The 27,460-nt window shown below is 35.8% G+C and overlaps 2 protein-coding genes across 4 annotated transcripts in view; one reads left to right on the top strand and one right to left on the bottom strand.

Annotated features, from left to right (window-relative positions):
• The window catches only part of LOC137926155 (zinc finger protein 260-like), a 61,663-nt gene extending 49,936 nt beyond the window's left edge, over positions 1 to 11,727 (top strand). Inside the window, exons 5-6 of one of the 3 annotated variants that reach the window (XM_068769703.1) lie at positions 1,500 to 2,602; positions 3,933 to 4,046. In XM_068769703.1, coding sequence (XP_068625804.1) covers positions 1,500 to 2,602; positions 3,933 to 3,950 — 1,121 coding nt within the window. In that variant the 3' untranslated portion in view covers positions 3,951 to 4,046. Of the gene's footprint in view, positions 1 to 1,499; positions 2,603 to 3,932; positions 5,500 to 10,055 lie in introns of those variants that run through there. The other 2 variants (XM_068769699.1, XM_068769708.1) reach the window with 2 other exon arrangements.
• Positions 11,728 to 13,122: 1,395 nt separating this feature from the next.
• Positions 13,123 to 26,403, bottom strand: LOC137926430 (luciferin 4-monooxygenase-like). The gene is made up of 10 exons (XM_068770029.1): positions 26,284 to 26,403; positions 24,399 to 24,606; positions 22,869 to 23,196; positions 22,071 to 22,230; positions 21,305 to 21,450; positions 19,634 to 19,766; positions 17,510 to 17,591; positions 16,438 to 16,577; positions 15,055 to 15,225; positions 13,123 to 13,239 (listed from the first exon to the last, which is right to left on the bottom strand). The coding sequence occupies exons 1-10, from the start codon at positions 26,401 to 26,403 to the stop codon at positions 13,123 to 13,125; spliced, it is 1,605 nt and encodes a 534-aa protein (XP_068626130.1).
• Between the last annotated feature and the right edge of the window lie 1,057 nt (positions 26,404 to 27,460).

The following is a 27,460-nucleotide window of genomic DNA, read 5'->3' as shown; positions in this document are numbered from 1 at the left end:
CGTAACATTTATCGCTATTACTGTGTGTTGGTTTAAACATTAAAATAAAACCATTAAAAACATATAAAGCTTATTCGACGTGGTTGCAATACAGTCCTTTAAATGTTGAGGCCAATTATCAATAGCAGCACGAACTCTTTCTATGGGGAAATTCTTTATTCTTCGTATGGATCGTTTTAGGTACTCGAAATTATAATGGCGTATAGAGCAAGCTTTACTCTCTAAAATTGATCATAAATCATAATCCAGTGGATAAAGATCAGGACTAGATGACGGACAGTCTTCAGTTCTGATGAAGTCCAGAACGTTCGTTTCTGGCCAAGATTGGATGGATCGGGCTTTATGACCCGGCGCCAAGTCTTGCCGAAAGGACTATTTATTATTGGTTATTGAATATGGTGTTGTTAATAATACCATCCATACCATAAATAACATCTCTAGAATGGTATCTTATAACATATGTGCCGATGGTTTGATACCTTTTACACAAAAAAATAATCACTTCAGAGCTAACACCCATCACTGAAGTCGCATAATACCCACGTTGTATTCTGCTCACTTATTGGGAAGCTTCTTTAGAATTTTCATCATAAACACGGTCATTATGATTGTCAAAATATTGCTCAATTGTAAAAAAAAAATCATCCGAAAAATAAAAATTCTGTAATATCTCTTTTCGTATCCCTTAAGTACTTGTTTTGATTTTATCACCCTATTTTTTTAATAAACAGTTAAGAAATGACCAGTGTTATTGTAGGCTGCAGGTACGAAGTTGTCTTTAAAATACACGAAACGGTTCTAGATGCTATCATCTTTCGAAAAAAAAATCTTGTGCTTTCGAACACATTTTGTCTGGTTTTCCGATGACCTTAACAAGGTTATTACCTACCTCATGGGTGTAAGTCCTAGGACAACTGCCGGTCTAGGGCTTCTTTTTCCGAACCTAAAAGCCCTAGCGGCCATCTGTTCTGCGCGCTATGTGTTATGCTCATTGCCACTTTAACTTGCCTATCCGCTATTATGTCTATTACTTTCGTTCGTCTACGGACCTCCTTATTGCTAATTTGATCTCGCAGAGAAATCCCAAACATACCATATATCCATAACATAGCTTTAGCTGTTGGTTTTTTGAGCGATTATAAGATTGCAAATAAGACCGGAGAGACTGAAAGACCACATTTCAATGCATGATTGGTTACATACATTTCTTACATACATTCATCTTTAGGCATTGAGGAATATTAGAGATGTGGGCAATAATATGGATAAATGAATTGATCTGTCTGGTTTAAATCTTTAAATAAATAATACCGAACTCATAGTAAAGTTACCATCACGAAGATTCTACGAACGTTTTGACAGTGAATGTGCAATTCCATACATTTGGCAGGTTAGTTGACATAAAATTTATAGTTGATTCTGAAAGTCGTTTCAAAATCGCTCAGTCAATGGCATTACGTGAATCAGTGAAAATAAACGTAGAAATTTTACCTCCCCAGGAACCCAAGCGGGCGGCAGAGAAGGCGCTCTCTCCAGTATCTGGGAGATGACGCTATCGGAGAGACAGAACGCCGCATTGCTCCTCGAGAACACGACTGTCAGACCTTTCGTTTACTGCCGATACTATTTCAAATGCTTCTTCTGTAGAGAACAGTATGCAGACTTAAACTCTCTTCTTCAACACAGTCTTTCGCACGAAACTCCTGATCATGCAACAATTCTCAAACAACTTATCCCAAAAGGGAAACGCACTGTCAAAGTTGATATTTCCAACCTCAGGTGTAAAATTTGCGATGAAATCTTCACAGATATTGATACGATACGTAAACATCTAACTATTGAACACGAAAAATCATTCACGGCGTCAGGGAACGGTGTATTTGCCTACAATCTAACGCCAAAAAACGGACAATTCTCCTGCCATATTTGCGATAAAGTTTTCCAAACGTTTATATTACTCAATCGTCATATGAACGTACATTTTAGCAACGCGATTTGCGAAACCTGCGGAGCCAGTTTCATGACGCACCAACGATTGATACAGCATAAAGAGATCCATGCACCAGGAGGACATCCTTGCAGTAAATGCAAGAAAGTCTACACGACCAGCTCAAATTTGAAGTACCATATGGAGAAGAACCACGAGGGCGCTACAAAGATGCGTATGCTTCGATGTCCGCAATGCCCAGAAAGGTTTACGGAACACTTTAGGAAGCTAAAACATCTCGAAGTATCTCACGGGATAACTTTTACCTACGAATGTGACATCTGTAAAGCAACATACAGCAGTCGCAGAGCATTGACGATGCACACAAACAAATATCACACACAGAAGACTCAGTGTGGAATCTGCAAGAAGACTTTTAGCTGCGTCACAACTTTAAAGAAGCACATGATCTCGCATACCGGCGAAAGGAACTTTATCTGCAGACATTGCAACAAATCATACCGTCACCAGAAGAGTTTGAAACAACATATGAGAGTTCACGTTGCTAACGCATTTGAACTCGTCTGCTCAGAGTGCGGAAGTAGATTTCCGAACCGAAACGACTACGATAAACATATAAAAGATTGGCATAGGAAGCGTATTTACAATTTCACTGTAAGTATTAAAAGTTTATCTAAAAAAAATTGGGTAGAAATTTGGAGTCTTTATATGATACTAGCTGACCCGGCCACGCGTTGCTGTGAAAATTTAAAAAGTGGAAATAATTGAATTATACGGTATTTCGTTCACTACAAAATAAATTTAATTAATTTTATAGCGTCAACAACACGTGGTAATTATGCTGTTAAAATGTAGCTTATATGACTCGTTCGTAGATTTACCATAGCAGCGCCATCTATTGATTACTTACTCAACCCAGTCGAAAGGTATCGACATCTGTTAGAATCATTTGGAGTTAACAGATAATTGTGACTGTCAAATAATAACAGACAATAATTAGCAATAAATTAAAATTGCGACTATAATTTGAGATTTAAACTATCCTATCTCTCAAGTTAGATCGAACTGCACATGGTGTGCTAATTTTATTATAATCGGTTAAGTGGTTTAGAAGTCCATTGAGTATAAACATTGTGACACGAGATTTATATATATTAAGATATATTATATGATATATATATTTTATATTAATTTCCTAGCCGTTTCAGGGGGTTTGAAGTATCCAAGGTTACGGGTAAGATTAAGGAATTGGACGTTCGTCGTCATCATCTTTATCGTTACTCCTAGATGTGAGTCTCTCCTATATATTTCCAAAAGAACCGATCCCGATAGTCCAGAGGCTTTTGAAGACCGTCGGGTGAACGTCCAGACTTGTAGTTTTTTGACCCCCACTCTAGAATCTGAAGATCACAATGGCTATCTCCCTGCGCGTTATGTGGCCTGTCCACTTCTACTTGTACTTTTAAATATACTGGGGTATAACGGTTGCTTTTGTTTGTCTTCGAATCATCATATTCATGATTCGATCTCTTAGAGAAATCCCGAGTGCAATCTTCTCCATGACTGTCGCTTGCCAATGAAGCCAGAAGTGAAAGGCCAGTAATATACATTTGGCTTTATTCACTGATGGATTTGCGAAAAGATATTTCATAGATATGATTACGAAATATCTTTGAAATTGTTACTTGTTTTTGTAGATCCGAAAAACACAACACGACCTCACACTACCATGTTAATTATTTTTTATGATTATCGTATGTCATCTGTTATGAAACATTGACTCGGTTTTTATTTTTAGATGGTTTTTTTTAATTATCTCTAGTATGTTTCATAGTTGTATATGTAAAAAATATTAACCTACCATTATTTTTATCTATTATAACAACTAAGCATTTCCTTCTGATATTCATAACGTTTGCAGAAAATTCCTATTCGTTCATTTATAAAGATGTCAACAGCTTGAAGGTTTTTATTTCTTTCGCAGACAGAAGAAATGCCATGAAAAGCAGCATTTGGCAAATGACAGTAGCGGAAAGGAATAACGCTGCAACATTCCTACAATTTACCTCAGTCCGACCGTTTACTTCTATGGGTTCGACATTCAGATGTTTTTTCTGCCTACAATACTACAACGAAGTGTCCGCACTATTCAAACATTCCATGATTCACGTCGTTAACGACAGAGACTTTATTTTAAAAAAGTTAATTCCAAAAGGAAAAAGAACGATACTAGTCGATATATCAGATCTGAAATGCCGCCTATGCGGGCAACCCTTCTCCGATCTTAACACGATCAGGCAACATTTGGAAGTCGAACACAATAAGCAATTCTACGCATCAAACAACGGAATGATAGAGTACAAAATGGCGCCCAAAATGGGACTACTCGCGTGTCATATATGCGAAAAAACCTTCCACAATTTCGCGCTTCTGAAATCCCACATGAACTTTCACGTCGGTAAAGTAGTATGCGAAGACTGCGGCATTGGTTTCTTGAATCAATACCTGTTGCTGCAACATAAAGAGACTCATCAATATAGTACTGTCAAATGTGTTCATTGCGAGAAAGCTTTCTTTAAAAAAGCTCAGCTGAAATATCACGTCAACGTCGTACACAAAGGCAAGACCGGAGTCAAAATCAAACGTTGCGACCACTGTTCTCAAACTTTTAAAGAGCGTTATAGTTTGCTATCACATTTAAAAAAAGTTCACGGGGTAGTCAAGAAATTATCTTGTCACGTTTGCAAAACCGAATTCACAACACGTCGTGCGCTAACCGAGCATACGACGAAATATCACACGGAAAAGTACAAATGTGAAATATGCGGTAAGCGATTCGAAATAGAGTCCAAATTGAAAAAACACATGCGAGTTCATAGCAGTGAGAAGAATTTTATATGCGCTATTTGTAACAACGCATACAAGTGCAAATTCTCTTTGATGAAACATTTGCGAAAACACAACGCTGGAGAATGAAACAGACTCGAATTTTTCCACCGGCATCTCTTATTAGTAAATAATACAAGACTCGCTTATGTTGATATCCCTGGGTATTGTCATGAACATTAAAATCTTTTCTATTTATATGTGTATATATGTGGGGTATCTTTATATATGTGGAAATAATTTTATTTGAATATTAAGAAACCAACTTTTCCTGACACGGGGCTGAATTGTACACAATGTTATGGTCAACACGGACTTATTTTTCTAAAACAGAACTCAACATGATAAAAATTGCAAAGATAGGGGATACGAGAGACCACACAAATGGAGTCATCATAAAAAATAATTATTGCAACCAGAATCATCATCAAAATTTCGGAGTCAGAAGGTCCAGCGCTGGACATAAGTCTTCTTTGCAGATTTAAAATTGGAAGCGGCCCGATTTCAATGTCTTCGGACAACCTTAACAAAGTCGTCTGTTCGCCAAAATATATCATGAAGATACACTCAAAACCTGTTTCTTTCACATGAGGGTACTTTGAAAATCAACTAGTCGTGTAGATATTTTACTTTATGTTATGTCTAAAAACTATGTTTATAATTAGTGTAACTTTCGTTTTATGTAATATAAATATGTCGATAAACATCCCGTACATGTAACATAAATTAAAAAAAAAACCTTTATTTTGATCTCACTTATATAATCAAACCAAAGATTTATTTTCTTTTAATCTGTTCAGCTTTTTATGTATGATAATGTAAGCATTGAACAAAATAAGAAAGCTACCAAATAAAATTTGTATTTTTATTCCCTGTATACTATAAAGGGTAACGCGGTATAGATTTAGATAGAAACCCAAATAAAATTGGATACGAAACTGAAAAAATGTTGTTTAATTTCCAGCTTCCACTACAAATTGTCCGGTGTCGAGTTTGTGGGCGATGACTTTACCGGAAAGGGAAAACGCTGCTAATTTCCTACAGCACACTTCCATAACTCCTTTCATCTACCTCTCTTACCCGTTTTCTTTTAAATGCTTCTACTGTTCCGAGAAAATTCCGACCTTACAGAACTTTTAGAACATTCTAGAAGTCATCAGATTCCAGATAGAAATATTCTTATGAAATTGTATTTGAAAATGGGCAAAAAGATAATCAAAGCTGATGTATCATGGCGTGTAAGATTTGCAATTTGCCATTTTCAGATCTCGATGAGATAAGAAAGCATTTAGGCAATGTTCATGATAAAGTGTTTACTTCAGCTCGAAACGGAATTATCGCCTTCAATTTGCAAATTCAAAATGGTGCCTACACTTGCAATCTATGCTCAGACAAGTTTTACAGTTTCTTTCTCCTCAACAAGCATATCAACGTGCATTATAATAATGCTATATGCGAATCTTGTGGGAAGTGTTTCGTCGCATGCGAGATTGATGCAACATAAAATAACACATTTAAGCGGGCAGTATTCCTGTCAGGATTGCAAAAAGACTTTTGCAACATATTCCAAATATAAATATCACCTTAATCGAAATCATGGCAAGTTAAAGAGAGATAAAACTTCAAAATGTCAGATCTGTGAAGCGAAATTCAAGCATCACTACGATAAAACCAAACATTTGAAGTTCTCCCATGGTAAAACGTTCAATTTTCCATGCAACAGTTGCGGTGACGTCTTTGAAACACGCAAATCATTCTACTTTCACGACATTAAAATTCAAAAACAGGGTATTCTTTGTGAAATATGCGATAAAACATTTGCACAGTTGGACCATTTAAAGAAACACATGGCTGTTCACACGAAGGTCAAAAACTACGGGTGCAATTTATGCGCAAAGGCATATAGATACGAGAAGAACTTAAAAGATCATATGCGAGTACATAATCCTGATTGGAAATTTGCCTGCGCTAAATGCTAGGTAGGATTTCAAAGTAAAATTGTTTATAGGACACACATGAATGACTTGCATTCATAATAAAAGTGAATATTTAGACTTAACTCTTGTTTTCTGGTGTGGAAAATCTTAGGAATCGAGGGAGGTTCTCCATCTATAACATGAAAAGTTCCCTCTGTCATAAGTTACAGTCCTGTTGCTATTTGGTCGTCTTTTAATAAGAAATTTATTTCGGCTTCGGTCTGTACTCGCGAGTTAGCAAGCAGCCGATAAAATATGAAGGTTCAAGTGGCAGCTACAGTGGTAAATCATAAGTTTGTTCACGCGTTATACAAGTGGCAGATTAGCCCATCCGTGCACGTATTCTTTTCTTAGGAAAGAAAATGAAAGCCAATTTAATATCGAGGAAGTGTATATAGTAAAAAGGATTTGCTCTATTCTACACTAGATGGCGTTAGTTACATTTTACGTCGCGTTATCGTTTGAACTACAGGTTAGACAAGTAACTTGGACAAATATTTATGCATACAAATGTATTACATCCATAGGGACACCTAGCAATTGGTAAAAGAAATGTTGGACGGTCAGACAAAATATGGAAATATGATATTTCGGACATGACAGGAAGGGAATGGGTGAATAAGGCCAAAGACGGGAATACATGGAATATACTAGAGGAGGCCTACGCACATAGAAAATTGTAATTGTTAATAAAATTTTAATACCTACTGTAGTATATAAATGTTCCTCGACCGTTAACCAAAGATTTCTTTATGTACTTAAACATGGATAATGCAAAAGAGAGTGATTTATACAAAAAAGCTTTATGCATAATGATTGGTTATAGATGTAATTGCTTCAAAGGGGTAAATATATAATTAATATCTGTTTGTGCAGACTTCGTACTACCAGAAGTTATTGACCTATCGCATTTTAATAAAAAAATTATAGCAACATATTTTATTTTAGTTGTAATGGGATAGGCGTTTGTCTTCCATCTCACCTGATGGAAAGTGTAGATGAAGGCGAATGGTGGTACACGCCCATCCAAATGAAACCTGTTTACTCTATTCGTTAAAGGCTCCAGAGTTCAACTCATCAGGAAAAACAGACTCGGACAAATCGTTCCAAATCTTGGCGACTCTCACCAAAAACGAGCTGTCAAACCGTTTAGTTCAGCTTTTGGGTATGTCAACAACGTATGGGTGAAACTTTTGCCTGCGCCTAGTAGTCCGATAAAGGTATGCAGATGGCTCAGTCAGTTCGAAAAGAGCCTTAGAGCACTCTCCAGAGAGTATCCTATATAAAACCGATAAGCTGGCAACTCGACGACGATGCTCAAGGGTGTGTAGTCTGCTATTTGAGAGCTTTTCATTGTTAATTAACCTACGGGCTCTTCGGTCAACTGAGATAATTTTGTCAATTTCAGAGTAATCACTTTATAAAGGTTGATTGGAAATAGCTCCAAAAGATTTAAAGCGTTTTGCGAACAGGGCTATACATTTACCCATTTCTAGTTTATATAAATACATTTAAAAAACTTTTAAATTAAACGGTTTTTTGATACCCATATTGTGGTGGTTGTGGAAAAATATGTTCCTAGTCCGCCATATTGGAACGGCGTCCATCTTGAATTATAAATTTTGACATAATCATCGTGTTTTACTAGTGTAGCCCTTTCATTTGATACCCATATTGAGGGGGTTAAGGAAAAATATGTAATCCGCCATTTTGTATCGGCGGCCATCTTAGATTTATAATGTTATTGATTTTATTATATTGTATTGTCATCTAAATTGTGTGTACCAAATTTCAGATCAATCTGACAAGGGAAGGTGCTTAAATTTCAATTTCTAATTTTGACCCAAATAAATTCCGTACGGGTCGAACTAAATAAAACCGTTTAAAAAGATATTAAACACTCTAAATAAACTAACTAATACAATACATAAATAAGTATCTTCATCACGACGTCCATGATGGAGCTTTGTTTGTTGACTTATTTACATGATTGTTATTATAATGTACACATCAAACATTGTTTACATTGTTGTGTTTCTCGGCGGCTTTTAGCAGATAATTTTTCTGAACCGATGGTAGCTTACTACTTATAATGTTAAAATAATCGAAGATTCAAAAGTGCTTGTAAATACTTACTTGAATAACGAAATTATGAATTTGAATAGGACCTAGTGTAAGTCAATAAAATAATTTTTTAAATTTTCGCTTTCATTTATATATAACTCTATAGTTTCGGCCGAAGTCGACAGATGGCGCTAGTTATTCGGAAACAACTTAGGGGACCGAAAAGTAATGTCGTTCTTAAGTTAAATTCACACGACAACATTTTCAACAAGTTTTTATTTCTAATCAACAATATATTCACTTTCATTATCTACAACCTTTTGCCGTCTAGTATACAAAATGCCAGTGCGGTAACAAATCAATCGGTTTTTCTGTAAAGTTTGTCAACAGAAATGACATTACTTTTCAGTACCCCTAATATAATAGGAGAATCGCGAGGTAGCATCGACACACATACATACACACACACATATATATATATACATGTATATTTATATATATCTCGGAACTCTGTAGTTTCGGGCTGTATCGATAGATGGCGCTAGTTGGTCGTAAACTTAAAGGGGTATCGAACGGTATAATCGACATGAATAAAACAGACTATATGACTATATATATAAAATGTGTATGTGCATAAGAATAATAATTATAACAAAAATAGCGATGTACACAACGTAAGCATTAGAACTAGAGATAAGCATGATATACCTTTCAACTAGGCTTTATAAAATTAGTAATTTTTTGCAAGCAACTTTACAATACTATACTACAATACTATACATTACTTCCATGCATTTTTTTGAATTATCAAGTAACAATTTATAACTTACAAAGTGTATCTCTAGCTACTGTATTGAAGATTTTAAGAAAATCTTAGTTTGTCCTGGGTTGTTAGATCAGTGAAAGGTTGTCACTGTAGAGTAGATCAATCAATCAATGTTTCTAAATTCTCTTTCATCTCACGACATATAAGTTCACATTGTAAATCCTACGTGGAAATTTATATTAATAAATATTAAAAGTGTAAAAACTGGTATCGTATAAAATTTTAATTATATCTCCTTAAATAATCTTCCGTCCACACGAAGAGGAGATTTCTCATTTAGTTTTTGTTGTATCTATATCACAGTCCACGTGGAGCTCTCAGGTAAATTTATGACACTTTTCTCTTTTGTTTTTAGGATCCACGTTGGAATTACGTCGCAGTGGGACGCAGTCAAAGTCGAATGTTGTTTTAGTGTACCAATCCCCTCAGCGAAGAAATGCTGAACTGATATTAAAGCACTCAACGGCTTATCCTTTCAAGACGAGGTTTAGCCGGATTCTATGCGCGTACTGCCACACAGAATATGAATACCTTACGGAACTGAAGTACCACATGGAGTGCGATCATCCGAATCCCGACTTCAAGAACGTTTTCTACAGAATGAAAGGAAATCTCATCAAAATTGATATAAGTAATCTTAAATGTAAAATTTGTTGTAAAAGTTTTCCAAACGTGGTCAATCTAATGCGACATTTCTCACAGGAACACGATCTACCTGTGAAACTCAACTCATGTAATGGCGTTATTCCTTTTAAGTTCAGCGAGAAGAAATGGATCTGTGTGGCTTGCGATAAGAGTTACTCTGCATTCGTCGACCTGAAACGCCACGTCATCACCCACTTCATGAAATACAACTGCGATAAATGTGGAACTACCTTCATCACCCGACACGCGCTAAGGGATCACCAACGCCAAGTTAAATGCTATCGAATAGCCTACAAACCTCGCAATGGTAGAGTTATGAGACCAAGAAGCAACGCGGAAATTATTTTACAATGTTCATCAGCTTATCCCTTTCGAACATGGATGAGCAACTTGAACTGCGTGTTCTGTAGAGTCAAAACTAGAGACCCGATTGTCTTTCGCAGCCACATGGCCTCACATCACGCGAGCTATGATGTCCAGTCAGCGTTCTATAAGAAATTGGGAAAGGCATTCTTAAACGTCGATATAACAGACCTCCGCTGCAAGCTTTGTTTTACCGCTATAGACAATTTTGAAGACCTTATTGACCATTTGAAGAATATCCACCGGCAGCCGATCAGATCTGACGCCCAATTTGGTTTACTCCCTTTCAAATTGAACGATGGCTCAACGTGGAACTGTGCTATATGCTCAAATCAATTCAAGAACTTCTCATCACTAAAGAAACACACCCACAGTCATTTCCAGAATTACGTTTGTGATACATGCGGCGAAGGTTTCATCACAGAATCCGCAATGATATCTCACACTAAAATACCTCATGAAAATAAGTATAACTGCAGTAGATGTGTGGCAACCTTCTCGAGTTTACAGGAGAGAAATGCTCACGTTAAAACTCAACATACATCGACTCCATATTTATGTGGATACTGCAAAGACAAACCTCGTTTTGCTACCTGGGAGATCAGAAAGAAGCATCTTCTAGAAGTACACAATTACGGTACTGGCGAGGACAATTACGAGTGTACACTTTGTCAGAAAACTTTCAAATCTCGGTCCGGAAAGTACAACCACATGTCCAGGGTCCACCGCATCATCAGGGAGTCCGAGTTAAGTTTTACATGCGCCTGCTGCTCGAGGGCTTTCACCAGTCAGCTGTTCTTAGATAAACACATCGCGAAGAAGCACGGTGATCTATAAAATCGCTCTTGATTTATTTACTTCAATTGCCTTTCATGTATAAAATAAATTTTGAAGACTACTTAAGTTAGTTTTTTGTACAAAACTATATATTAAAAAGGGGGGTAACAATCGCCTTTATTACGGAGAGGGGGGTGTACCTTTTGCTGTTTATTTTTAATGACAATATCATAGGAAGGTTCTAGATGGTCAAATTGGTCTTGTTGAAAATGTAAGTGTGAAGCTAATGTCCAACAATGGAATTCCCACGGCTGTGTTACAATATATCTATAATAATGTTTTGTTTGGCCACAAAAACATCCAAAATTATCAGTAAATTAACAGTGATGTTAATACAAGATATATAAATAATCTGTATTACTCATAGTTTTCGTCTTTATAAATTATGATACAAGATGTACCTATGTACAATAAATGTCACTGTCAATTTCATATCTCCCACGGTAGAGATTTAAAACCAATATAGAGATTATTGAAAAAAGTATGTAATTCTATTCAAGAATACTATACTGATGTTAATGCGTGGAATTAAATGTTGTTGATGTGCACTCAGGAGGCTAATCATTGTCGCGCATTCTTTATAAAACTATATTTGTAAAGAGCAACTGTTGAGTTTCTCGCCGGCTTCAACAGAACTGCTTTCCGAGTCAGCGGTAGATTCTTATAGGGACAACAATGCCATTTTATATTGATTGACGTTTCGAAAGTGCTTGTAATGGCTTATACAAATAAAGAATATTTTTGTTTTGATTTTTTTTTGTTTTTATTAGTCCCACTGTGTACTCAGAAATTTGAAATACCTACATTACTTACAATCGTCTATGCTTATATGTTTATCTATATTTAATCATACTGCAGTACTATCCAATAATAGTAGTAAAGTACAAAATTTTATTTTAACGTAATACTCCGAGACATTCCGAACGTGTCGCGAAATACGCGAATTTTCGGACGCGTGGTTGTTGTAATTAAATGTATAAAACCTCTTTTGTCACCCTGACAATGTGTAATCGCTATGCGATTTTTACTTCTTTTTTTAAGAGAGATTATGTCAAGATGGAAAAAAGAATGAAGACCGAATTTATATTCGGGAAGACGAAATGTTATTGGAAAGACCGAATTTTATTCGGCAAGACGGAGGGAGTATTTTCCAGGTTAAAGAAGATATGCGCTGGTGGGGCATATGATAGCGTACGGAGTACGCACGTGCAAAGGAGAATACGATATGCGCTGGTGAGGCAATTAGGACGATGGGCCTACCTGATTTACACGTATTCTGGGACTCCTGGGTAGGACTGGGTGTCCTAGGTAGAGGCCGGTATGCTTGAGACAGTGGGTTCATCTGCTTATTTAAAAGGGGAGCCGTACCTGGGTTTCTGGGACTCCTGGGTAGGACTGGGTATCCTAGGTAGAGGCCGATATGTTTGAGATGGTGGGTTCACCTGCACCTACTGGAGTAGTTCTTTGTGGAAGGCCTATTTAACTGTGCATCTATGGGTTGAAACAACAAGACGAAATTATTGTAAAATTACTAATTTAAATTACTATTAAATATGTACATTTATTGTAAAAATATTTCATTTAGATTCTGTTAAGATTTTCTTGAGAAGTTTTCTATCAAGCTTCCCGCTTGGCACCATTGGCAACGAGTCCACGATACGCACACCACCAGCCAGGCGCATGCGATGCGATACCTGTAATTTAGTAATATTTTTTAGGCATTTTTACTTGTGAAAAGAATAAGCTATATTTACCATCAAATATAATCAAACAAGGAAGAGAACGGATCCAATTTCTGTTGATATATATTAAAGCATTAATAATAAACGTAGATAAAAAATGTTAATATCATAGTTTTTAAATTAAAATTGAAAATAATAAAATTGGTAGAAGCAATTGCTTCAGTAAGAAAATATTTTAAAGTTACTTGCTTTAAAAGGAAGTCTTGAATTAGAAGAGATAGAGAATAAAGCTTTGAAAAAGGGGTGAAGGTAATATTTCATAAAATTCCCTGGACTATATAAAATGAATTAAGAGAACTATCTTTTGAGTATTATCATAAGATTAAAGAATGAACGTCTGCTTCTAAAACAACATTTGTAGATATTTAATGGAATCAGGCGTTATTTTGCGGAAGTCTATCGTAAGTAAGAAAAGAACCAATATTTAGCCATTTCCGCAGTTGCACTCTGTGTTTGGCACTAATCGATGTAACATAACTCCTAAAGATGCCCAGTGGAGGGGTGAAACATGTGTTGAGCGATTTAACGGTGGTAGTTATGTAATTCGCATTGTTTGCCGCATGCGCATTTATCAGCGGGCTGGCGGGCGATGCACTTTGTTGCACGACTACCACTGCATATGCGGAAGTGGCTAAATATTGGTCCTTTTCTTACTTAACATTTGTAGAGTTATTTAAACTTTCATAAGGGAGGAGTTCAGTCGGTGAAGGTAAAAACCAAGGCATTGCAAAGAGATCTCCCTTAACCTGCTGCCCTGGTCCATACAAAATGAAACCACGCTAAATCCATGGAATGCTTAGAAGTTACTTCAAAGTAAAAATATGATTAAATCATTGGCAAATTATATCTAACTTATATCATGGAGAGACAAAGTTATAGTTAACATACATTAATAAAAATGTTAAGGGACACAAAGAAAAAAGACGTGACATAATAAAATTAAGAAAGCTATAATGTTTGAACCACATGATATGAAACTTAAAATATAACTGCAATTTATAGTACAGAGTATTTACTGAATGCGAAATGTTGCTAGAAGATGAATATCATGGCTGAAAAAATTATGCCAGTGGTTTCGGAAGAGCATAAGTTCAATCTTCAGAACCGCCATAACAAACATTAATTGGTCGCTTGTGGGTTAATAATATTTTTTGTGGTATAAGTTGACTGTATTTGCGGGGCGCGGTTGCAAAGCACCAAGGGGCCAGGGAACTGACCATATGAGTATTAATTCTGGTTCTCAGAGTCCTGAGAGCGGCGCGGATCTTGATCCTCGTTGTAGCTTTAATTGTCTGTTGCACAGTAAACACAGACGCGGCGCGGATGCGGTTAGTAACAAGGTCGAAACAATAATGGCAGGCGGAAGAAAGTTTTGTCACAGTTTTTAATTAAAACGTCAGTGTTGCCACTTCACAGCACAGCTTGTTCACTCAGCGTGAGTAGGAAAAGGCCAAACTGTCAGCTATATAGTTATTTAATAAATTTCGAGTGTGAAACATGAATGCGAAAAAGTACATGTTTTTTATAATTAGAAAAATTATAAATATGATATATATCACGGCGTAATTATTAAGATCGCTCGTATGGTCACCGACCTCCGTAATAAGATAGCGCTTTAAGAAGATAAACAACTTCCGGCATCGCAGCGTAGAACGTTCACCCACAAACTGGACAGTTACTTTGTAAGATCGTGTTATTGGAAATACGTAGGAGAGAATATGTTCAGTATTAGATGTCCAATAGCTTAAATAATGACAGACAACTTACCTGCTCATCGACATATCTAACCAGCTCATCTGGAGTGATTTCGTATCCGGCTCGAAGCACCACAAATGCAGTCGGTAATTCCCCGCACTCAGGGTCTGGAGCACCAGCGACTCCCGCGTTGGCAACACCTGGATGTTGCATAAGCACAGCTTCTAATTCCGCTGGCGCTACCTATAACAGAACTTGTTCAGTTGTCGACCGGTGAGGCCGACAAGTAAATAGTTTAAAAAAAGGCTAGAGTAAAAAAATAGGATAATATTAACTGTTAATGTAAAAACAAAGACACGAACGCTGAAGTCTGTGATCTATAGATTGACTAAAAACTGAATGTTTTCTAAATATAGTAAAAAACTTTAATCAAAAATTTCATATTAAAACTTAATATTTTGTTCTAGAACGAAAAGAATATGTTAAAATATTGACTGTTATTTCTCGATACGTGTATGAAAATATAGATTTTTCAAGAAAGTTTGAAATACACCAGTGTTTTTCCAAGCTTCGACGGAAGTTGCTGGAAGCAGACCCAGTTATTTTTAATATTGATAAACTCCGGCTAATTTTAATATTGTTAAACTTTCCTATCTGACAGACTTACAATGGTATTTAATGGAATCAAGCGTTATTTTGTGGAAGTTCATCCTAACTAAACCTAACTAAACACAGAGTTTGGCACTAATCGGTGTAACATAACTCCTGAAGATGCCCCGTGGAGGGGTGAAACACGTGTTGAATGATTTAACGGTGGTAGTTGTGTAATTCGCATTGTTTGCCACATGCGCATTTATCAGCGGGCTAGCGGGCGGTGCACTTTGTTGCACGACTACCACTGCATGTGCGGAAGTGACTAAATGTTGATCCTTTTCTTACTTAGGATGGACTTCCGCAAGGTAATGCCTGATTCCATTAAATATTATAAAAATTGTAAAGAAATAAAACAATAATTATGTAAACTGTGATAAATGGTAAAATAATCAAAATGTAAAATAGAATATAAGATGGAGTAAAAAAATATAAGATGGAATAAAAAAAAACCGTGTGATGTTAAGGAACGGGGCGAAGTGAGGTGGTGAAAAAATAGTAGTTAGTAAAGAAAAGAAAGATAGAAATTGTAAAAAGTAAGTAAAAGAAAGATATATCATATGAAGAATGAGTAAAGAGAATGGAAATAAAATAGAAAAGAAAGTAAAAAAATTGTTAAAAAATAAAAAAAACGTTCGTGTCCCATAAATAAGACAGTGGAACGAGAAGCCCCAATAGCGGGTGCCATATAAAAATAAAAAAAAATCTCATTTAGTTTTCGTGGTCGTCTAACAATTCTTTATCATGACGCTTCTGACTGTACATCGGTACAGTCAGAAGCATAACAGTACAAGACTAACATACCTGGTAAGAATTGAACTTTATCAGCTCTTTCATCCTATCAACGATATAGAAGTATCTATCTTCATCGTAGTATCCGATGTCGCCGGTCTTGAAAAAACCTTCATCGTCCAGATAATCAACTGGATCATCACCAACGTATCCTGTAATTCAAATTAAAAAGCTTATGAGGAGTTCTATCTCAATTGTTGAATGCCGATGCGAGATACGGATAGATTCAAACTCAACGATCGAAGATTATTTTAATGATAAAACTCGCTGCGAGACGATATAAATATTGTGGCATGAATTTAAAGATGCTCCGAAAAAGTAGTTGAAGAACCGAAACGAGAACTTATAACGTAAATTCGAATTTGCCCTGGCGCGTGAGACGTCACATAGCTGGTGAACGCGACCGAGGTCAGGGTCCTTCTCCCGGGCAAACTAAACTGCTGTGGCTGGAGCCCAGGCGCATGTGAATGATTGTTATAAAAAAAAGGTCCGCTGAGCCGACAGCACGCTTCCACGATCCCACGCCACTTGAGATGTACCGTGCCCCGCCAAGTGTTCAAATATTTTTTACAGATTAATGGAATCAGGCGTTACCTTGCGGAAGTCTATTCTAAGTAAGAAAAGGACCAATATTTAGCCACTTCCGCACATGCAGTGGTAGTCGTGCAACAAAGTGCATCGCCCGCCAGCTCGCTGATGAATGCGCATGCGGCAAACAATGCAAATCACACAACCGCCACCGCCAAATCACTCAACACGTGTTTCACCCTCCACGGGGCAATTTCAGAAGTTATGTTACACCGATTAGTGCCAAACACAGAGACTCTGTGCTTATTTTTTACTGTATTACAAATCATGTTACATTTCTTGCGCTTATTTTTTTTTTGTTAAAATTTTATTTTAGACGTATGGAACGCTAACATGCAACGTTACAAGCTCACACAAGATTTTTTGGTTTTGACTACAGGAGTCCATAAAAGACTAAAGATATTTACCCAGTAGAATTATCATAGCCAAATATTGCCATGTAAAGGGATTTTCCCCTATACCAATCTATACTGTTTTGTAAATAAACTCTGCTTACCCAACATGAGGGATGAAGACTTGAAGCAAATCTCACCGCGTTGGTTTGGTCCCAACGGCTTCCGTGTAAAGAGGTCAACCACCTATACACATGTAATTTAAATAACTTAATTAGGTCAGTCTTCCGAAAGTAAAAACTTTAAAATAAAGAGGTTACTATAATTCAATTAAATTTAGGCGATATCTATCAGCGTGTGTCATAGGCCTTCTCCAAGATCAAGTAACTTGGTCTTGGTAACGTAGTCTTATTTTTTAATTAATTCTAATTTGTATCGCTAGTGTTTTTTTTTTACAATATTTTTTTTTTCGCTTAAACTAAACGCAGACAGTTGGGAGAGGGTTGCCGCTATTTGATACGGATCTTTCTTCTCCCAGCTGCGAGGCACGACAGCGTTTTATAATTTTTTACAATTTTTCTTGCACTATTTTCTCTTATGGATAAATACAGCTAAAATTTAAACATATTAACAATACAATTTGGAAGTTTTACTCAATTATATATTAGTTGGTACATTGTTTTATTTCAAGTCGCTGCCCAAGCGCTACAGACCGTTAAATGCCTTGAGATTAAGGAAAATGTGCCGGGCCAACTCATCAAAAGATACTGCTGTAGATTTTTTCTTGAGAAGGTCTGGTAAGTTGAACGGAGGTATATCAAGGTTTTCACATAAGGTCACGTGGTTACGTCTTTTAGATGCGAATCAGGAGCAGTGTCTGAGTAAGTAATGAAAAGTCTGTACTGTGGAGTCGTCACATGGGCAAGTCTCGTTATCGATTATTTTAAAACGGTGCAGGTGCTGCTTGCAGTACCCGTGCCCGCTTAGTAGTTGTGTGATCGGCACGTGGTCACTACTAGAGAACCCTTTTTCATCAACAGCCGTCGCTTTCACGTGCTATGACGATGACTTCAGACTAGTAATTCTTCAAGCTTGGTTATTCTACGCTATTGGATATTCTACGCATTTCCTTATTTCAAAAAAATTCTAATACATTTAGTTAAATACAAAATGTTCTTGTATGGAAAGTACGCACCTACAAGCTGCGTCGGACGTCATTATTTACGTTTTTAATTAATTACATGTAAATTTGTTTAACACGTTCACTGCGGCTTGAGGTCGATTCAGCCTCATGGTAGACTTTGCACTGGTGCGGCGCGTAAAACTCGTGTTTTCTCTCTAGTGCGGCGGCTGTTTACACTCAACCGTATGAGGTATGACAAAGACAAATATAGCTTTCTTTATGTCTGCGAAGCATTGACTCAATATTGTAAAAAAAAATGATTGACACATGAGGCAGAAAAGGCCTCAACCGCACTACTAGGAAGTTCCGCTTGAGGCTGATTCGACCTCAGCCGCACCAGCTGAAAGTTCTTCGAAATTGGGCCCGCAGTGAACGTGTTAATATTAATGAACTATGTGAGACCTGGGAATGAAATACAGTGCGATATTTTGACTTATAACTGCTGGAGCCTTAGGAATCTGGAGTGAAGACCACATACCGGCAGGTACAGCATAGGATGCTACCGGTTTAATTGGAACTGTGGATCATCAGTTATAACAGAGTTCCCCAAACTTTTTTGTGTCGTAAACCGCTTGCCATGTTTTTCCTTGTTGGGTAGACCCCCTACTTACCTGATATTGATTTCCTGTAAATTTCTAACTGTAGTGAAGTTTAGTGTTAAAAACTTAAAGTAAAAACATATGTTAATTTAATCATTTATTAATTGAATTTAAATTAAAACTACTCAAAATAATAATTTTGTATCTGTTATATAAAATATACGTAACATATTAATAATTTTTTACTTCATAGGTACTTTTATAAATAATGTAAATGTTTTGATATTATAAGATGGTATGATGTAAGTAAATAGGTATTATCAGTGTATGTGTTGAGATCCACTATCGTGGACCCCCATTTTCATTTCATGGACCCCCAAATTTTTTTTCGCTGCCGTAGACCACTTGCAGGTTGTCATAGACCCCTAGGGGTCGATAGAAACCACTTTGGGAATCACTGAGTTATAATCATGATGATGGTGATATATACTGGTTTTATATAAAAATTCGTCATCTGTAACAGCTGTTATACGATATAATTAAAATAGAGAACATTATAAATATACCTTCAAAGTGAATCCACTACCTGCGCAGCCAACACTGCCTACTTTTGGACCTTTCGGTGCCAAAATATCACTACAGACGCAACCCGCCTCCGACATTCCGTAATACTGATGAGCAGCTTGCAAATTTGGGAATCTGTCAAACATAAAAATAAGTTAAAAATCTTACTTCTATATTTACTTACTGTTTCCTAGCACAGCGGTGAACTAACTAAACAGAGTACGTATTGCTAGGCTGTGTGTAATGAAACTAAAAAGATAATTCATAAAATAATCACAAGAATAACTAAGTGAGTGCGTTTTAATATGGTTTTAGAAACACAATTAAAGACTATTTTTATATGCTGAATATTATACATAAAATACATATATATATACTAGCTGATCCCGCAAACGTTGTTTTGCAAAAAAAAATTGATATTTTAATTTACAAATAAAAAACAAGTGTTGATCATAGAGGGGTGAAAATTTATGGTTGTATGTATTCTTGTATGCTGTATCATAAAAAAATAAAAGCAAAAAATGTCGTTAAAAATTTTTTTTTTTTTTATGTGTGAATAACCTTTATCACTTAGGGGTATAGAAAATAGATAGTAGCCGATTCTCAGACCTACTGAATACGCATATTAAATTTGGTAAAAATCAGTAAAGCCGTTTCAGAGGAGTTCAAGTTCGAACACCGTGACACGAGAATTTTATATATTAGATATATATATATAATAACTAGCTGACCAGGCGAACTTCGTACAGTACAATCAATGAATGTCGTGTTACCTTTCAGCTGAACTAATGTAGGCTTTGATGAACATAATACAATGAAACAAAACAATATTAATATAGATAGAAATATAAAAAGTTTTTTTTATTATAATGATGAATACATACAGAATGAGAATAAAAATTAAAAAATAATGATAATTAAAAAAGACGTCAAACACATGTCAGAAAAAAAATGATTGAAAACTATGTCGTGCAGATTTGAATACACTCGGATTAATTCATCAATCGGATTTTCATTTAAGCACCTTGTGTTAAACGACATTCTTTGTTTTTTGGTCAGGCGCAAGAACAAATAAAGAACATATTACATATGCCTATTTTTATGAAACATACACTTTTAAATTGTCGATTATTTTAACATTATAAATGATAAACTACTATGGTATCTGTTGAAAAGAGGTGGCCAGAACCACAATAGTTGCTCATTTTAATTGAATTTGCACAATTTTTAATATGTACATTATAATAACAACCATGTATTAGGAGAACCGGAAAGTAATATCGCTTTCTTAAGTTAAATTCACACGACTATACTTTTAACAAGTTTTTATTTCTAATCAACAATATATTCACCTTCGTTATCGACAACCTTTTGCCATCTAGTGTACAAAATCAATGCCAATGCGGTAAAAATCAATCGGTTTTTTTGTAAAATATGTCGACAGAAACACGAAATTACTTTCCGGTATGTTTATAGCATACTTTTAATTAGTCAGAAAAAGTCAGTAAGTTAAATTTGGAGAAGTAATAAGATAATACGTGCATTATCAATGCAAAAGTTCAAAATGGGTCATTTGACCCGTTATAGTATGATTAGTGTTAAATTTAGATTTTAAGCAAAGAAAAAAATAAGACATGTTACATCGTGTCACTTATGATAAAAATGTTAATCACCTAGCTCTGATGGCGTTCACCAGTTCCGCATTGAAATATGTGCTCGTGGAAACCATGTAGGCGAGTGAAGAAACGTCGTATTCCGACAAAATGGTGGACTTCACCAGGTCGATCACCGTTGCCGGTGTCAATTGCATCACTTGTATCTGAAATCAAAACACTTTGTTTACAACTTCGTCTAATTAGACGACCTCATGTATAGTATTGCTACAAAACACGAGTTACAGAACCCTTTTTAACAATAAACACGTAACCCTAGGATCATGTGTGATCGCGTGACCTACATATTTCTAAATTTTTATGTACGGTACTCGGAAATTCTTACCGAGTAATAGAGTACTTCACTTAAAGAAGATTATGCTGCAGAATTAATATTTTGACAATAAGAGCTATGCGAATGTTTAACACGTTCACTGCGGGCCCAATTTTGAAGAACTTTCAGCTGGTGCGGCTGAGGTCGAATCAGCCTCAAGCTGAACTTCCTAGTAGTGCGGTTGAGGCCTTTTCTGCCTCATGTTCATCAATATTTTTTTACAATATTGAGTCAATACTTCGCAGACATAAAGAAAGCTATATTTGTCATATGTCATACCTCATACGGTTGAGTGTAAACAGCCGCCGCACTAGAGAGAAAACACGAGTTTTACGCGCCGCACCAGTGCAAAGTCTACCATGAGGCTGAATCGACCTCAAGCCGCAGTGAACGTGTTAAAATTCTAACGGATTGTAGCTGTTGTTGTGATTATGTCTTCCTTCTATATCTCACCTTATACTTCTGTATTGCTTCGAGAAAACACTTCACCTCGCTGCGAGGGCAGTACACCACGGTGGTACCCTCGTACATGGCGTAAATGGTGTGTCCAAAACCGTAAGAGTGGTACCACTCCCTCGTGATCAGCGTCTTCACTTCACCACACCTCTGCTCTCTGTCAACAGTCTTTATTTATATTCATGTATACAGGATGATTTTTATATGTACAAAAGATTTGTAGTGGTAAATATAAAAAGCTTCATTGATTTTACACCTATTTCCAATCAAAGTGTATGAAGTGATAACTTTTAAATATGTTAAGTAAGAAAAGGACCAATATTTTTCCACTTCCGCACATGCAGTGGTATTCGTGCAACAAAGTGCACCGCCCGCTAGCCCGCTGATAAATGCGTATGCGGCAAACAATGCGAATTACACAACTGCCACCGTTAATTCACTCAACACGTGTTTCACCCCTCCACGGTGCGGAAGTGGCTAATTATTGGTCCTTTTCTTACTTAGGATTGACTTCCGTAAGGTAACGCCTGATTCCATTAAATTTTTAACTATGTTATGTTAATATATTTTTTGCTATTGAAATACGACAGATCAATTAATCTTGCAGTACAAAGTAAGAGACAGGTAGTAACAATAATTATTTTTAATAAATGGTAATATTTATATAAATTTTAGGAACAGAGAACTTTCTCTCTCTCTGCACCTGAAAATCTACGAAGCCGTTGTTAAATGTATATTTATAATTTAACATCAACAAAACAAACTTTAGTTTAATATTCCAACTATCCAACTTACTTCTTCTCTCCTGTGTCACTCAAAAACAGAAGCAAATTCAAATGTGTCAATTTTATTCCCTTCGGAAGTCCCGTGGTCCCGGAAGACTGCAGAATGATGGCCACGTCCTCCCAACCATTCACATCCGCTGCCAGAAACTCCTCGATGTCCGCGTGAACAGTCAGAAACTCTTTGAACGACATCGCATTGTCTATGCCTTTGTCACCATATATTATTATATGTTCTATACTCTTTACAGACTTTATAGATTGTCTATGATCTTCGTATGCAGTCGGAGAACAGAACACCACCGTTGGTTTGGATAGGTTGATTCTATAGAGAAATGATGCTGGAATAAATAGTTTCACTTAGATATGTAACTAAAAATATAGTAAAGGAAACAATGTAGTCAATGATTGATATATATGTGATACTCTGGTCTGTGTATATAAGAATATTAATAAGAAGTTAACCAAAAGGCTGATTGTCATCAATACATTTGTGAGCAATAACCTTCAAAGATTTTTGAGACTGCAATTTGAAAAAGCGTGCGTCAATATTACACCAAATAATTCTCCCATCTCCTTTCTTCCGTCGTACAACAAGACGCACGGATCCACGTCAATCGTATAAGGTTGAAATACCTTCTATCCGCACTAAGCATTTGGCTAAATGACGAACATCCTACCAGCGTCATTGTTCCCAGATAATTATAACTTAGGATTCATCAAGACAAGAGTGAATGTGGTTTCTTCTGGGCAAGCATGTATCTTAGACCTTGTCATCGCTATCAGACAAGACAGAGGTCACTTTATCTTTAAAGGATAAATACCTTTTTCTAGGATTAGTGATATTTGTAATTCTTTTTTGGATTACTGTGTAAGGTTTTACACTCTAGTGCAGAGTTCCCCAAATTTTTTTGTGTCGTAGACCCCTTGCCATGTTTTTCCGTGTTGGGTAGACCCCCTACTTACCTGATATTGATTTCCTGTAAATTTCTAACTGTAGTGAAGTTTAGTGTTAAAAACAAAGTAAAAACACATGTTAATTTATACATTTATTAATTGAATTTAAATTAAAACTATTCAAAATAAAAATTTTGTATCTGTTATGTAAAATATGTTTTGTTTCAAGCGAACCGATTACGAATTGCGTTAGAGATGTGGTGAAGGCTAATGCAACGTAATGTTCTTAGAACGAACGCGTTGATGCTTGTGGAACTATGATTGTCTAGTCGTGTTTCGTTGTATATACAAAACAGATTTTTGAGTTGTTCGATCATATGACTAAGAAAAACGGTGATAACTTTGAAAGACTTTTAAAAGACTTTTGATCATTGGATGATCAGTAAACATGGTGATGTGTGACAATCGCCGAAGCAATCCATACCATCGAAGACCGGCAAAGACGACGCAATACAGTGATAAACTTTCCAAAATAAGTCATATTACTAGAGAGAGATACGATACAAGGAGGATAGCTTAAATATCCTCTCTGGCTTCGTACTAAACCTCGCCGAAGGCACTATCACTATTGTTATTGAACACCTACCGTTCCTGCAAGAGACGTCACTGGAAGCATAGGTAGCGCCAGCGCAAATAGCGCCTAGAACAGTCGGTATGAACTCCATTCGCTTCTCACTGCAAACATTCACAACCTGTCCCTTTCTCACGCCAATACGAGCGAGTGAGAGCGCGATATCGACCGCTTTCTGGACTATTTCTTTGTACGTGATCTTCTCACCACTTTCGGCGTTGATCTGGAACACAAAGTTGCCAATATTTCTGCACCCTGAGATTACTATTATAACATATCATCTATGGGTATTCCATCGGGTATATATTTTCCGCCAAATTTACAACATTTCGGTTTGTAAATAAAGAGATTTGCAAGACAAAATGAATTATATAAGTTCCATAAATTTCATTATTTTTAATACAATATAAAAACAAATAACTTGAGAATCTACTAGATATATTTGTAATAAGCATTTATATAAAAAAAATAACAGTACCGTCAACTGTTGCAACTTTACTTTCTATGGGAAACTTGACCTACGACAACCGTGGACACAAATATTAGTTTAAAACCATTTTTTGTTACACAAACTGTATTTTGTGCATTTTGGTAGATTATAGATTAAATTCTGGTAACACAAAATGTTTTTTACTCAGGTAACATCGCTATTAGTCCATATATTGTCATTTTTATTCGCATCGGTCAATTTGTGTTTGTGCAGCTCCCGAAAACTTTTGAAATTTTTAAGAAAAATCGAACTTAAGGTAAGAGCTTGGTGTTGAATAATAATACTTATATTGTCATGTTACTGTGCATTTAACGTGCAAACACTTTCAACAACTAGTTCTGTAAAAATGAACAAAGTTACCTGAGTAAAAGACTTTTTGGGTTGCCAGAATTTAATCTGTAATCTACCAAAATGCACAAAATACAGTTCGTGTAACAAAAAATCGTCGTAGGTCAAGTTGCCCATAGGAAGTAAAGTTGCCACAGTTGACGGTGCTTTATTAGGAATTTCCATTGAGCTGTTATAATATTAATTTCAATGTATCAGGCGGCCCCTAAGTATGTTCGAATTGATGGATGATTTAGACTAAATGAATGCAAGAACCTCAGGGACTTGACTTAGTCTGCCATTCAAGATCTCATTCGCTCAACGAGCAATGGAGGATACTATCTCGGAATATCTATGGAGTTAGGAACGAGAAGATATTTTATACGAAAATAACTGACAAAGTTCATTTGATTGTCAAGTTGAGGTCGTCGTCGTCGTTTCAGCCCACAGACGCTTATCGTAAGTCATATGCCTCAAAGATATCTGTGGGTATATACTATAATCGCCACATTTGGCAGGAAAGTTGGCGATTGCAGTGCGGTATTACGGAAGAAACTGCTTACCATCAATGAATCCTCAATCCTTTATAATCCATAAAGTGTATATTATTTAAAAGATATCTGTGTAATTGAACCGATTTAACCCTTAATAGCCTAGAGTTTCAATTTTGATACCAATCTTTTAAACCGAATGTTCACATTACTATTAGTTTTTTTTATAGGTTGGCTGTACGAATTTTACTGTTGTATAATATTCTTTCCAACGATATTTCAAAGAAAATCTATTTTTCCCTTCATCTAGACTCTCAAGCAAACACAGTAATATTAAAAATCACTTTCGTAAATCAGGCTATTAAGGGTTAAACTGTCAGTCCTGTACAGCTGGGATACCAATGCAAGTTGACGTGGAGTATTGAAATATTTAAAAAAAAATCATTAAAGTTTTTATGCCTTTAACCAAATTCTCTTCATATATTACAGTGACATTATAAATATTTATAGATATATAAAAATGTTTTTTTTTATTTACGAGTATATCACAAAAAAGTGTTTTAAGAAAATTTATTTAAAAAAATCAACTCACAATTGCGACCGCTTGTTTAAAGGTTTTGAATTTGTCCAAAATATGCCTCCCGTAGTTTAAATGAGCAGGCACTTTCAGCGTTTCTTTATCGCCGTATACATACAACGGATTTTTAATCATTTTTATTTCGAATAAATATAATTTTATATTTATTGCCCCAAGTTTAGGCATAAATTTACAAGACGGAATGTAAATTGAACGATATTCTTTATAATAAACGTTTGAATTGAGAAAGTAGGATCTCGATGCATTAATAATGATTCATCAGGTCATTTGTTCGAGTACAAGCTGAATAAATATAAAAAAAGAATAAATAACAAGTTGTTATTTCACTCTTTATTTATTTTTATAAATAACATTAAAACATACCTACATCATTATAAATTTTACTGCCCGCCGCTGCCTAAAATGCATTTGCAGATTTCGTGGTTTTTTTTCATATCCTCACATTTCGTTTTAATGCGTTTTGCAGGATTTTTAATTTTTATTTTCTTTCTCCTTCTTTCCTGTACAATATCTTTTATGCATTTATTTTGTTCACATGATCTATCTTCTCTCATTTGCAAATTCTCCATAAACGCCTTTCTTCCCTCATTTACATTCCCTGATCACAATTTTACATTACATATATCAAATTTTTATATCTCATTTATTTCTAGTTTCACAATTACAGTTAAAAAACTTTATGTATGATTTGAATCAACAGTTTTGTATATTCCCTGCGAGTCTTACGACCCCTTGGTAACTATAGTTGAGTTTTATTACTATTTATTGTGATCTGCGCCATTTTTTTAAATACTTAAGAAATGTAGGGCTTATATAGTGGTCCGTATCAGTTAAGAATGCAAGTGTTTTTTTTCTAGGTTGTTAAGACGTATAACATTTGCCAAGCGTCTATTTGTCAAAAGGTTTAATTAGCTCTGACAAAATCACTCCGACTGGCTATTCAGCAAACTCGAAAGGCCAGTGCGCTGTTGTCGTTTTGATACGATGAAAATCGAATCCAAGAATGTCTTGAAGGCTGTACCGGAAAAAGACTATTCCGACTGTTTGGAGGACTGAGAAATTGATTTGGAAGAATAAATGAACAATATACATTTTATAAACAAATTCACTTTAATATTTGATCCCAATATTATGTTATCCGATTACCCTTTTGCGAAAGTCTTAGTATACT

This window comes from Battus philenor, unplaced genomic scaffold, assembly GCF_028537555.1.
Source record: "Battus philenor isolate CCGP_79_NKW_IND1 unplaced genomic scaffold, ilBatPhil1.0.hap1 SCAF_29, whole genome shotgun sequence".
Lineage (NCBI taxonomy): Eukaryota > Metazoa > Arthropoda > Insecta > Lepidoptera > Papilionidae > Battus > Battus philenor.
The sequence above is the reverse complement of the archived record's forward strand: the minus strand, read 5'-3'. Positions and strand labels throughout refer to the sequence as shown.

Bases quoted from the DNA above. Each gene is read 5' to 3' on its own strand.
- LOC137926430 (XM_068770029.1), bottom strand. From the start codon at position 26,403: ATGATTAAAAATCCGTTGTATGTATACGGCGATAAAGAAACGCTGAAA. The intron at 24,607-26,283 runs GTGAGTTGATTT...TTTGTGTTCCAG, and splicing joins TTAAACAAGCGGTCGCAATT to ATCAACGCCGAAAGTGGTGA. The intron at 19,767-21,304 runs GTGATTAACATT...TATGTTTGACAG, and splicing joins GTGAACGCCATCAGAGCTAG to ATTCCCAAATTTGCAAGCTG.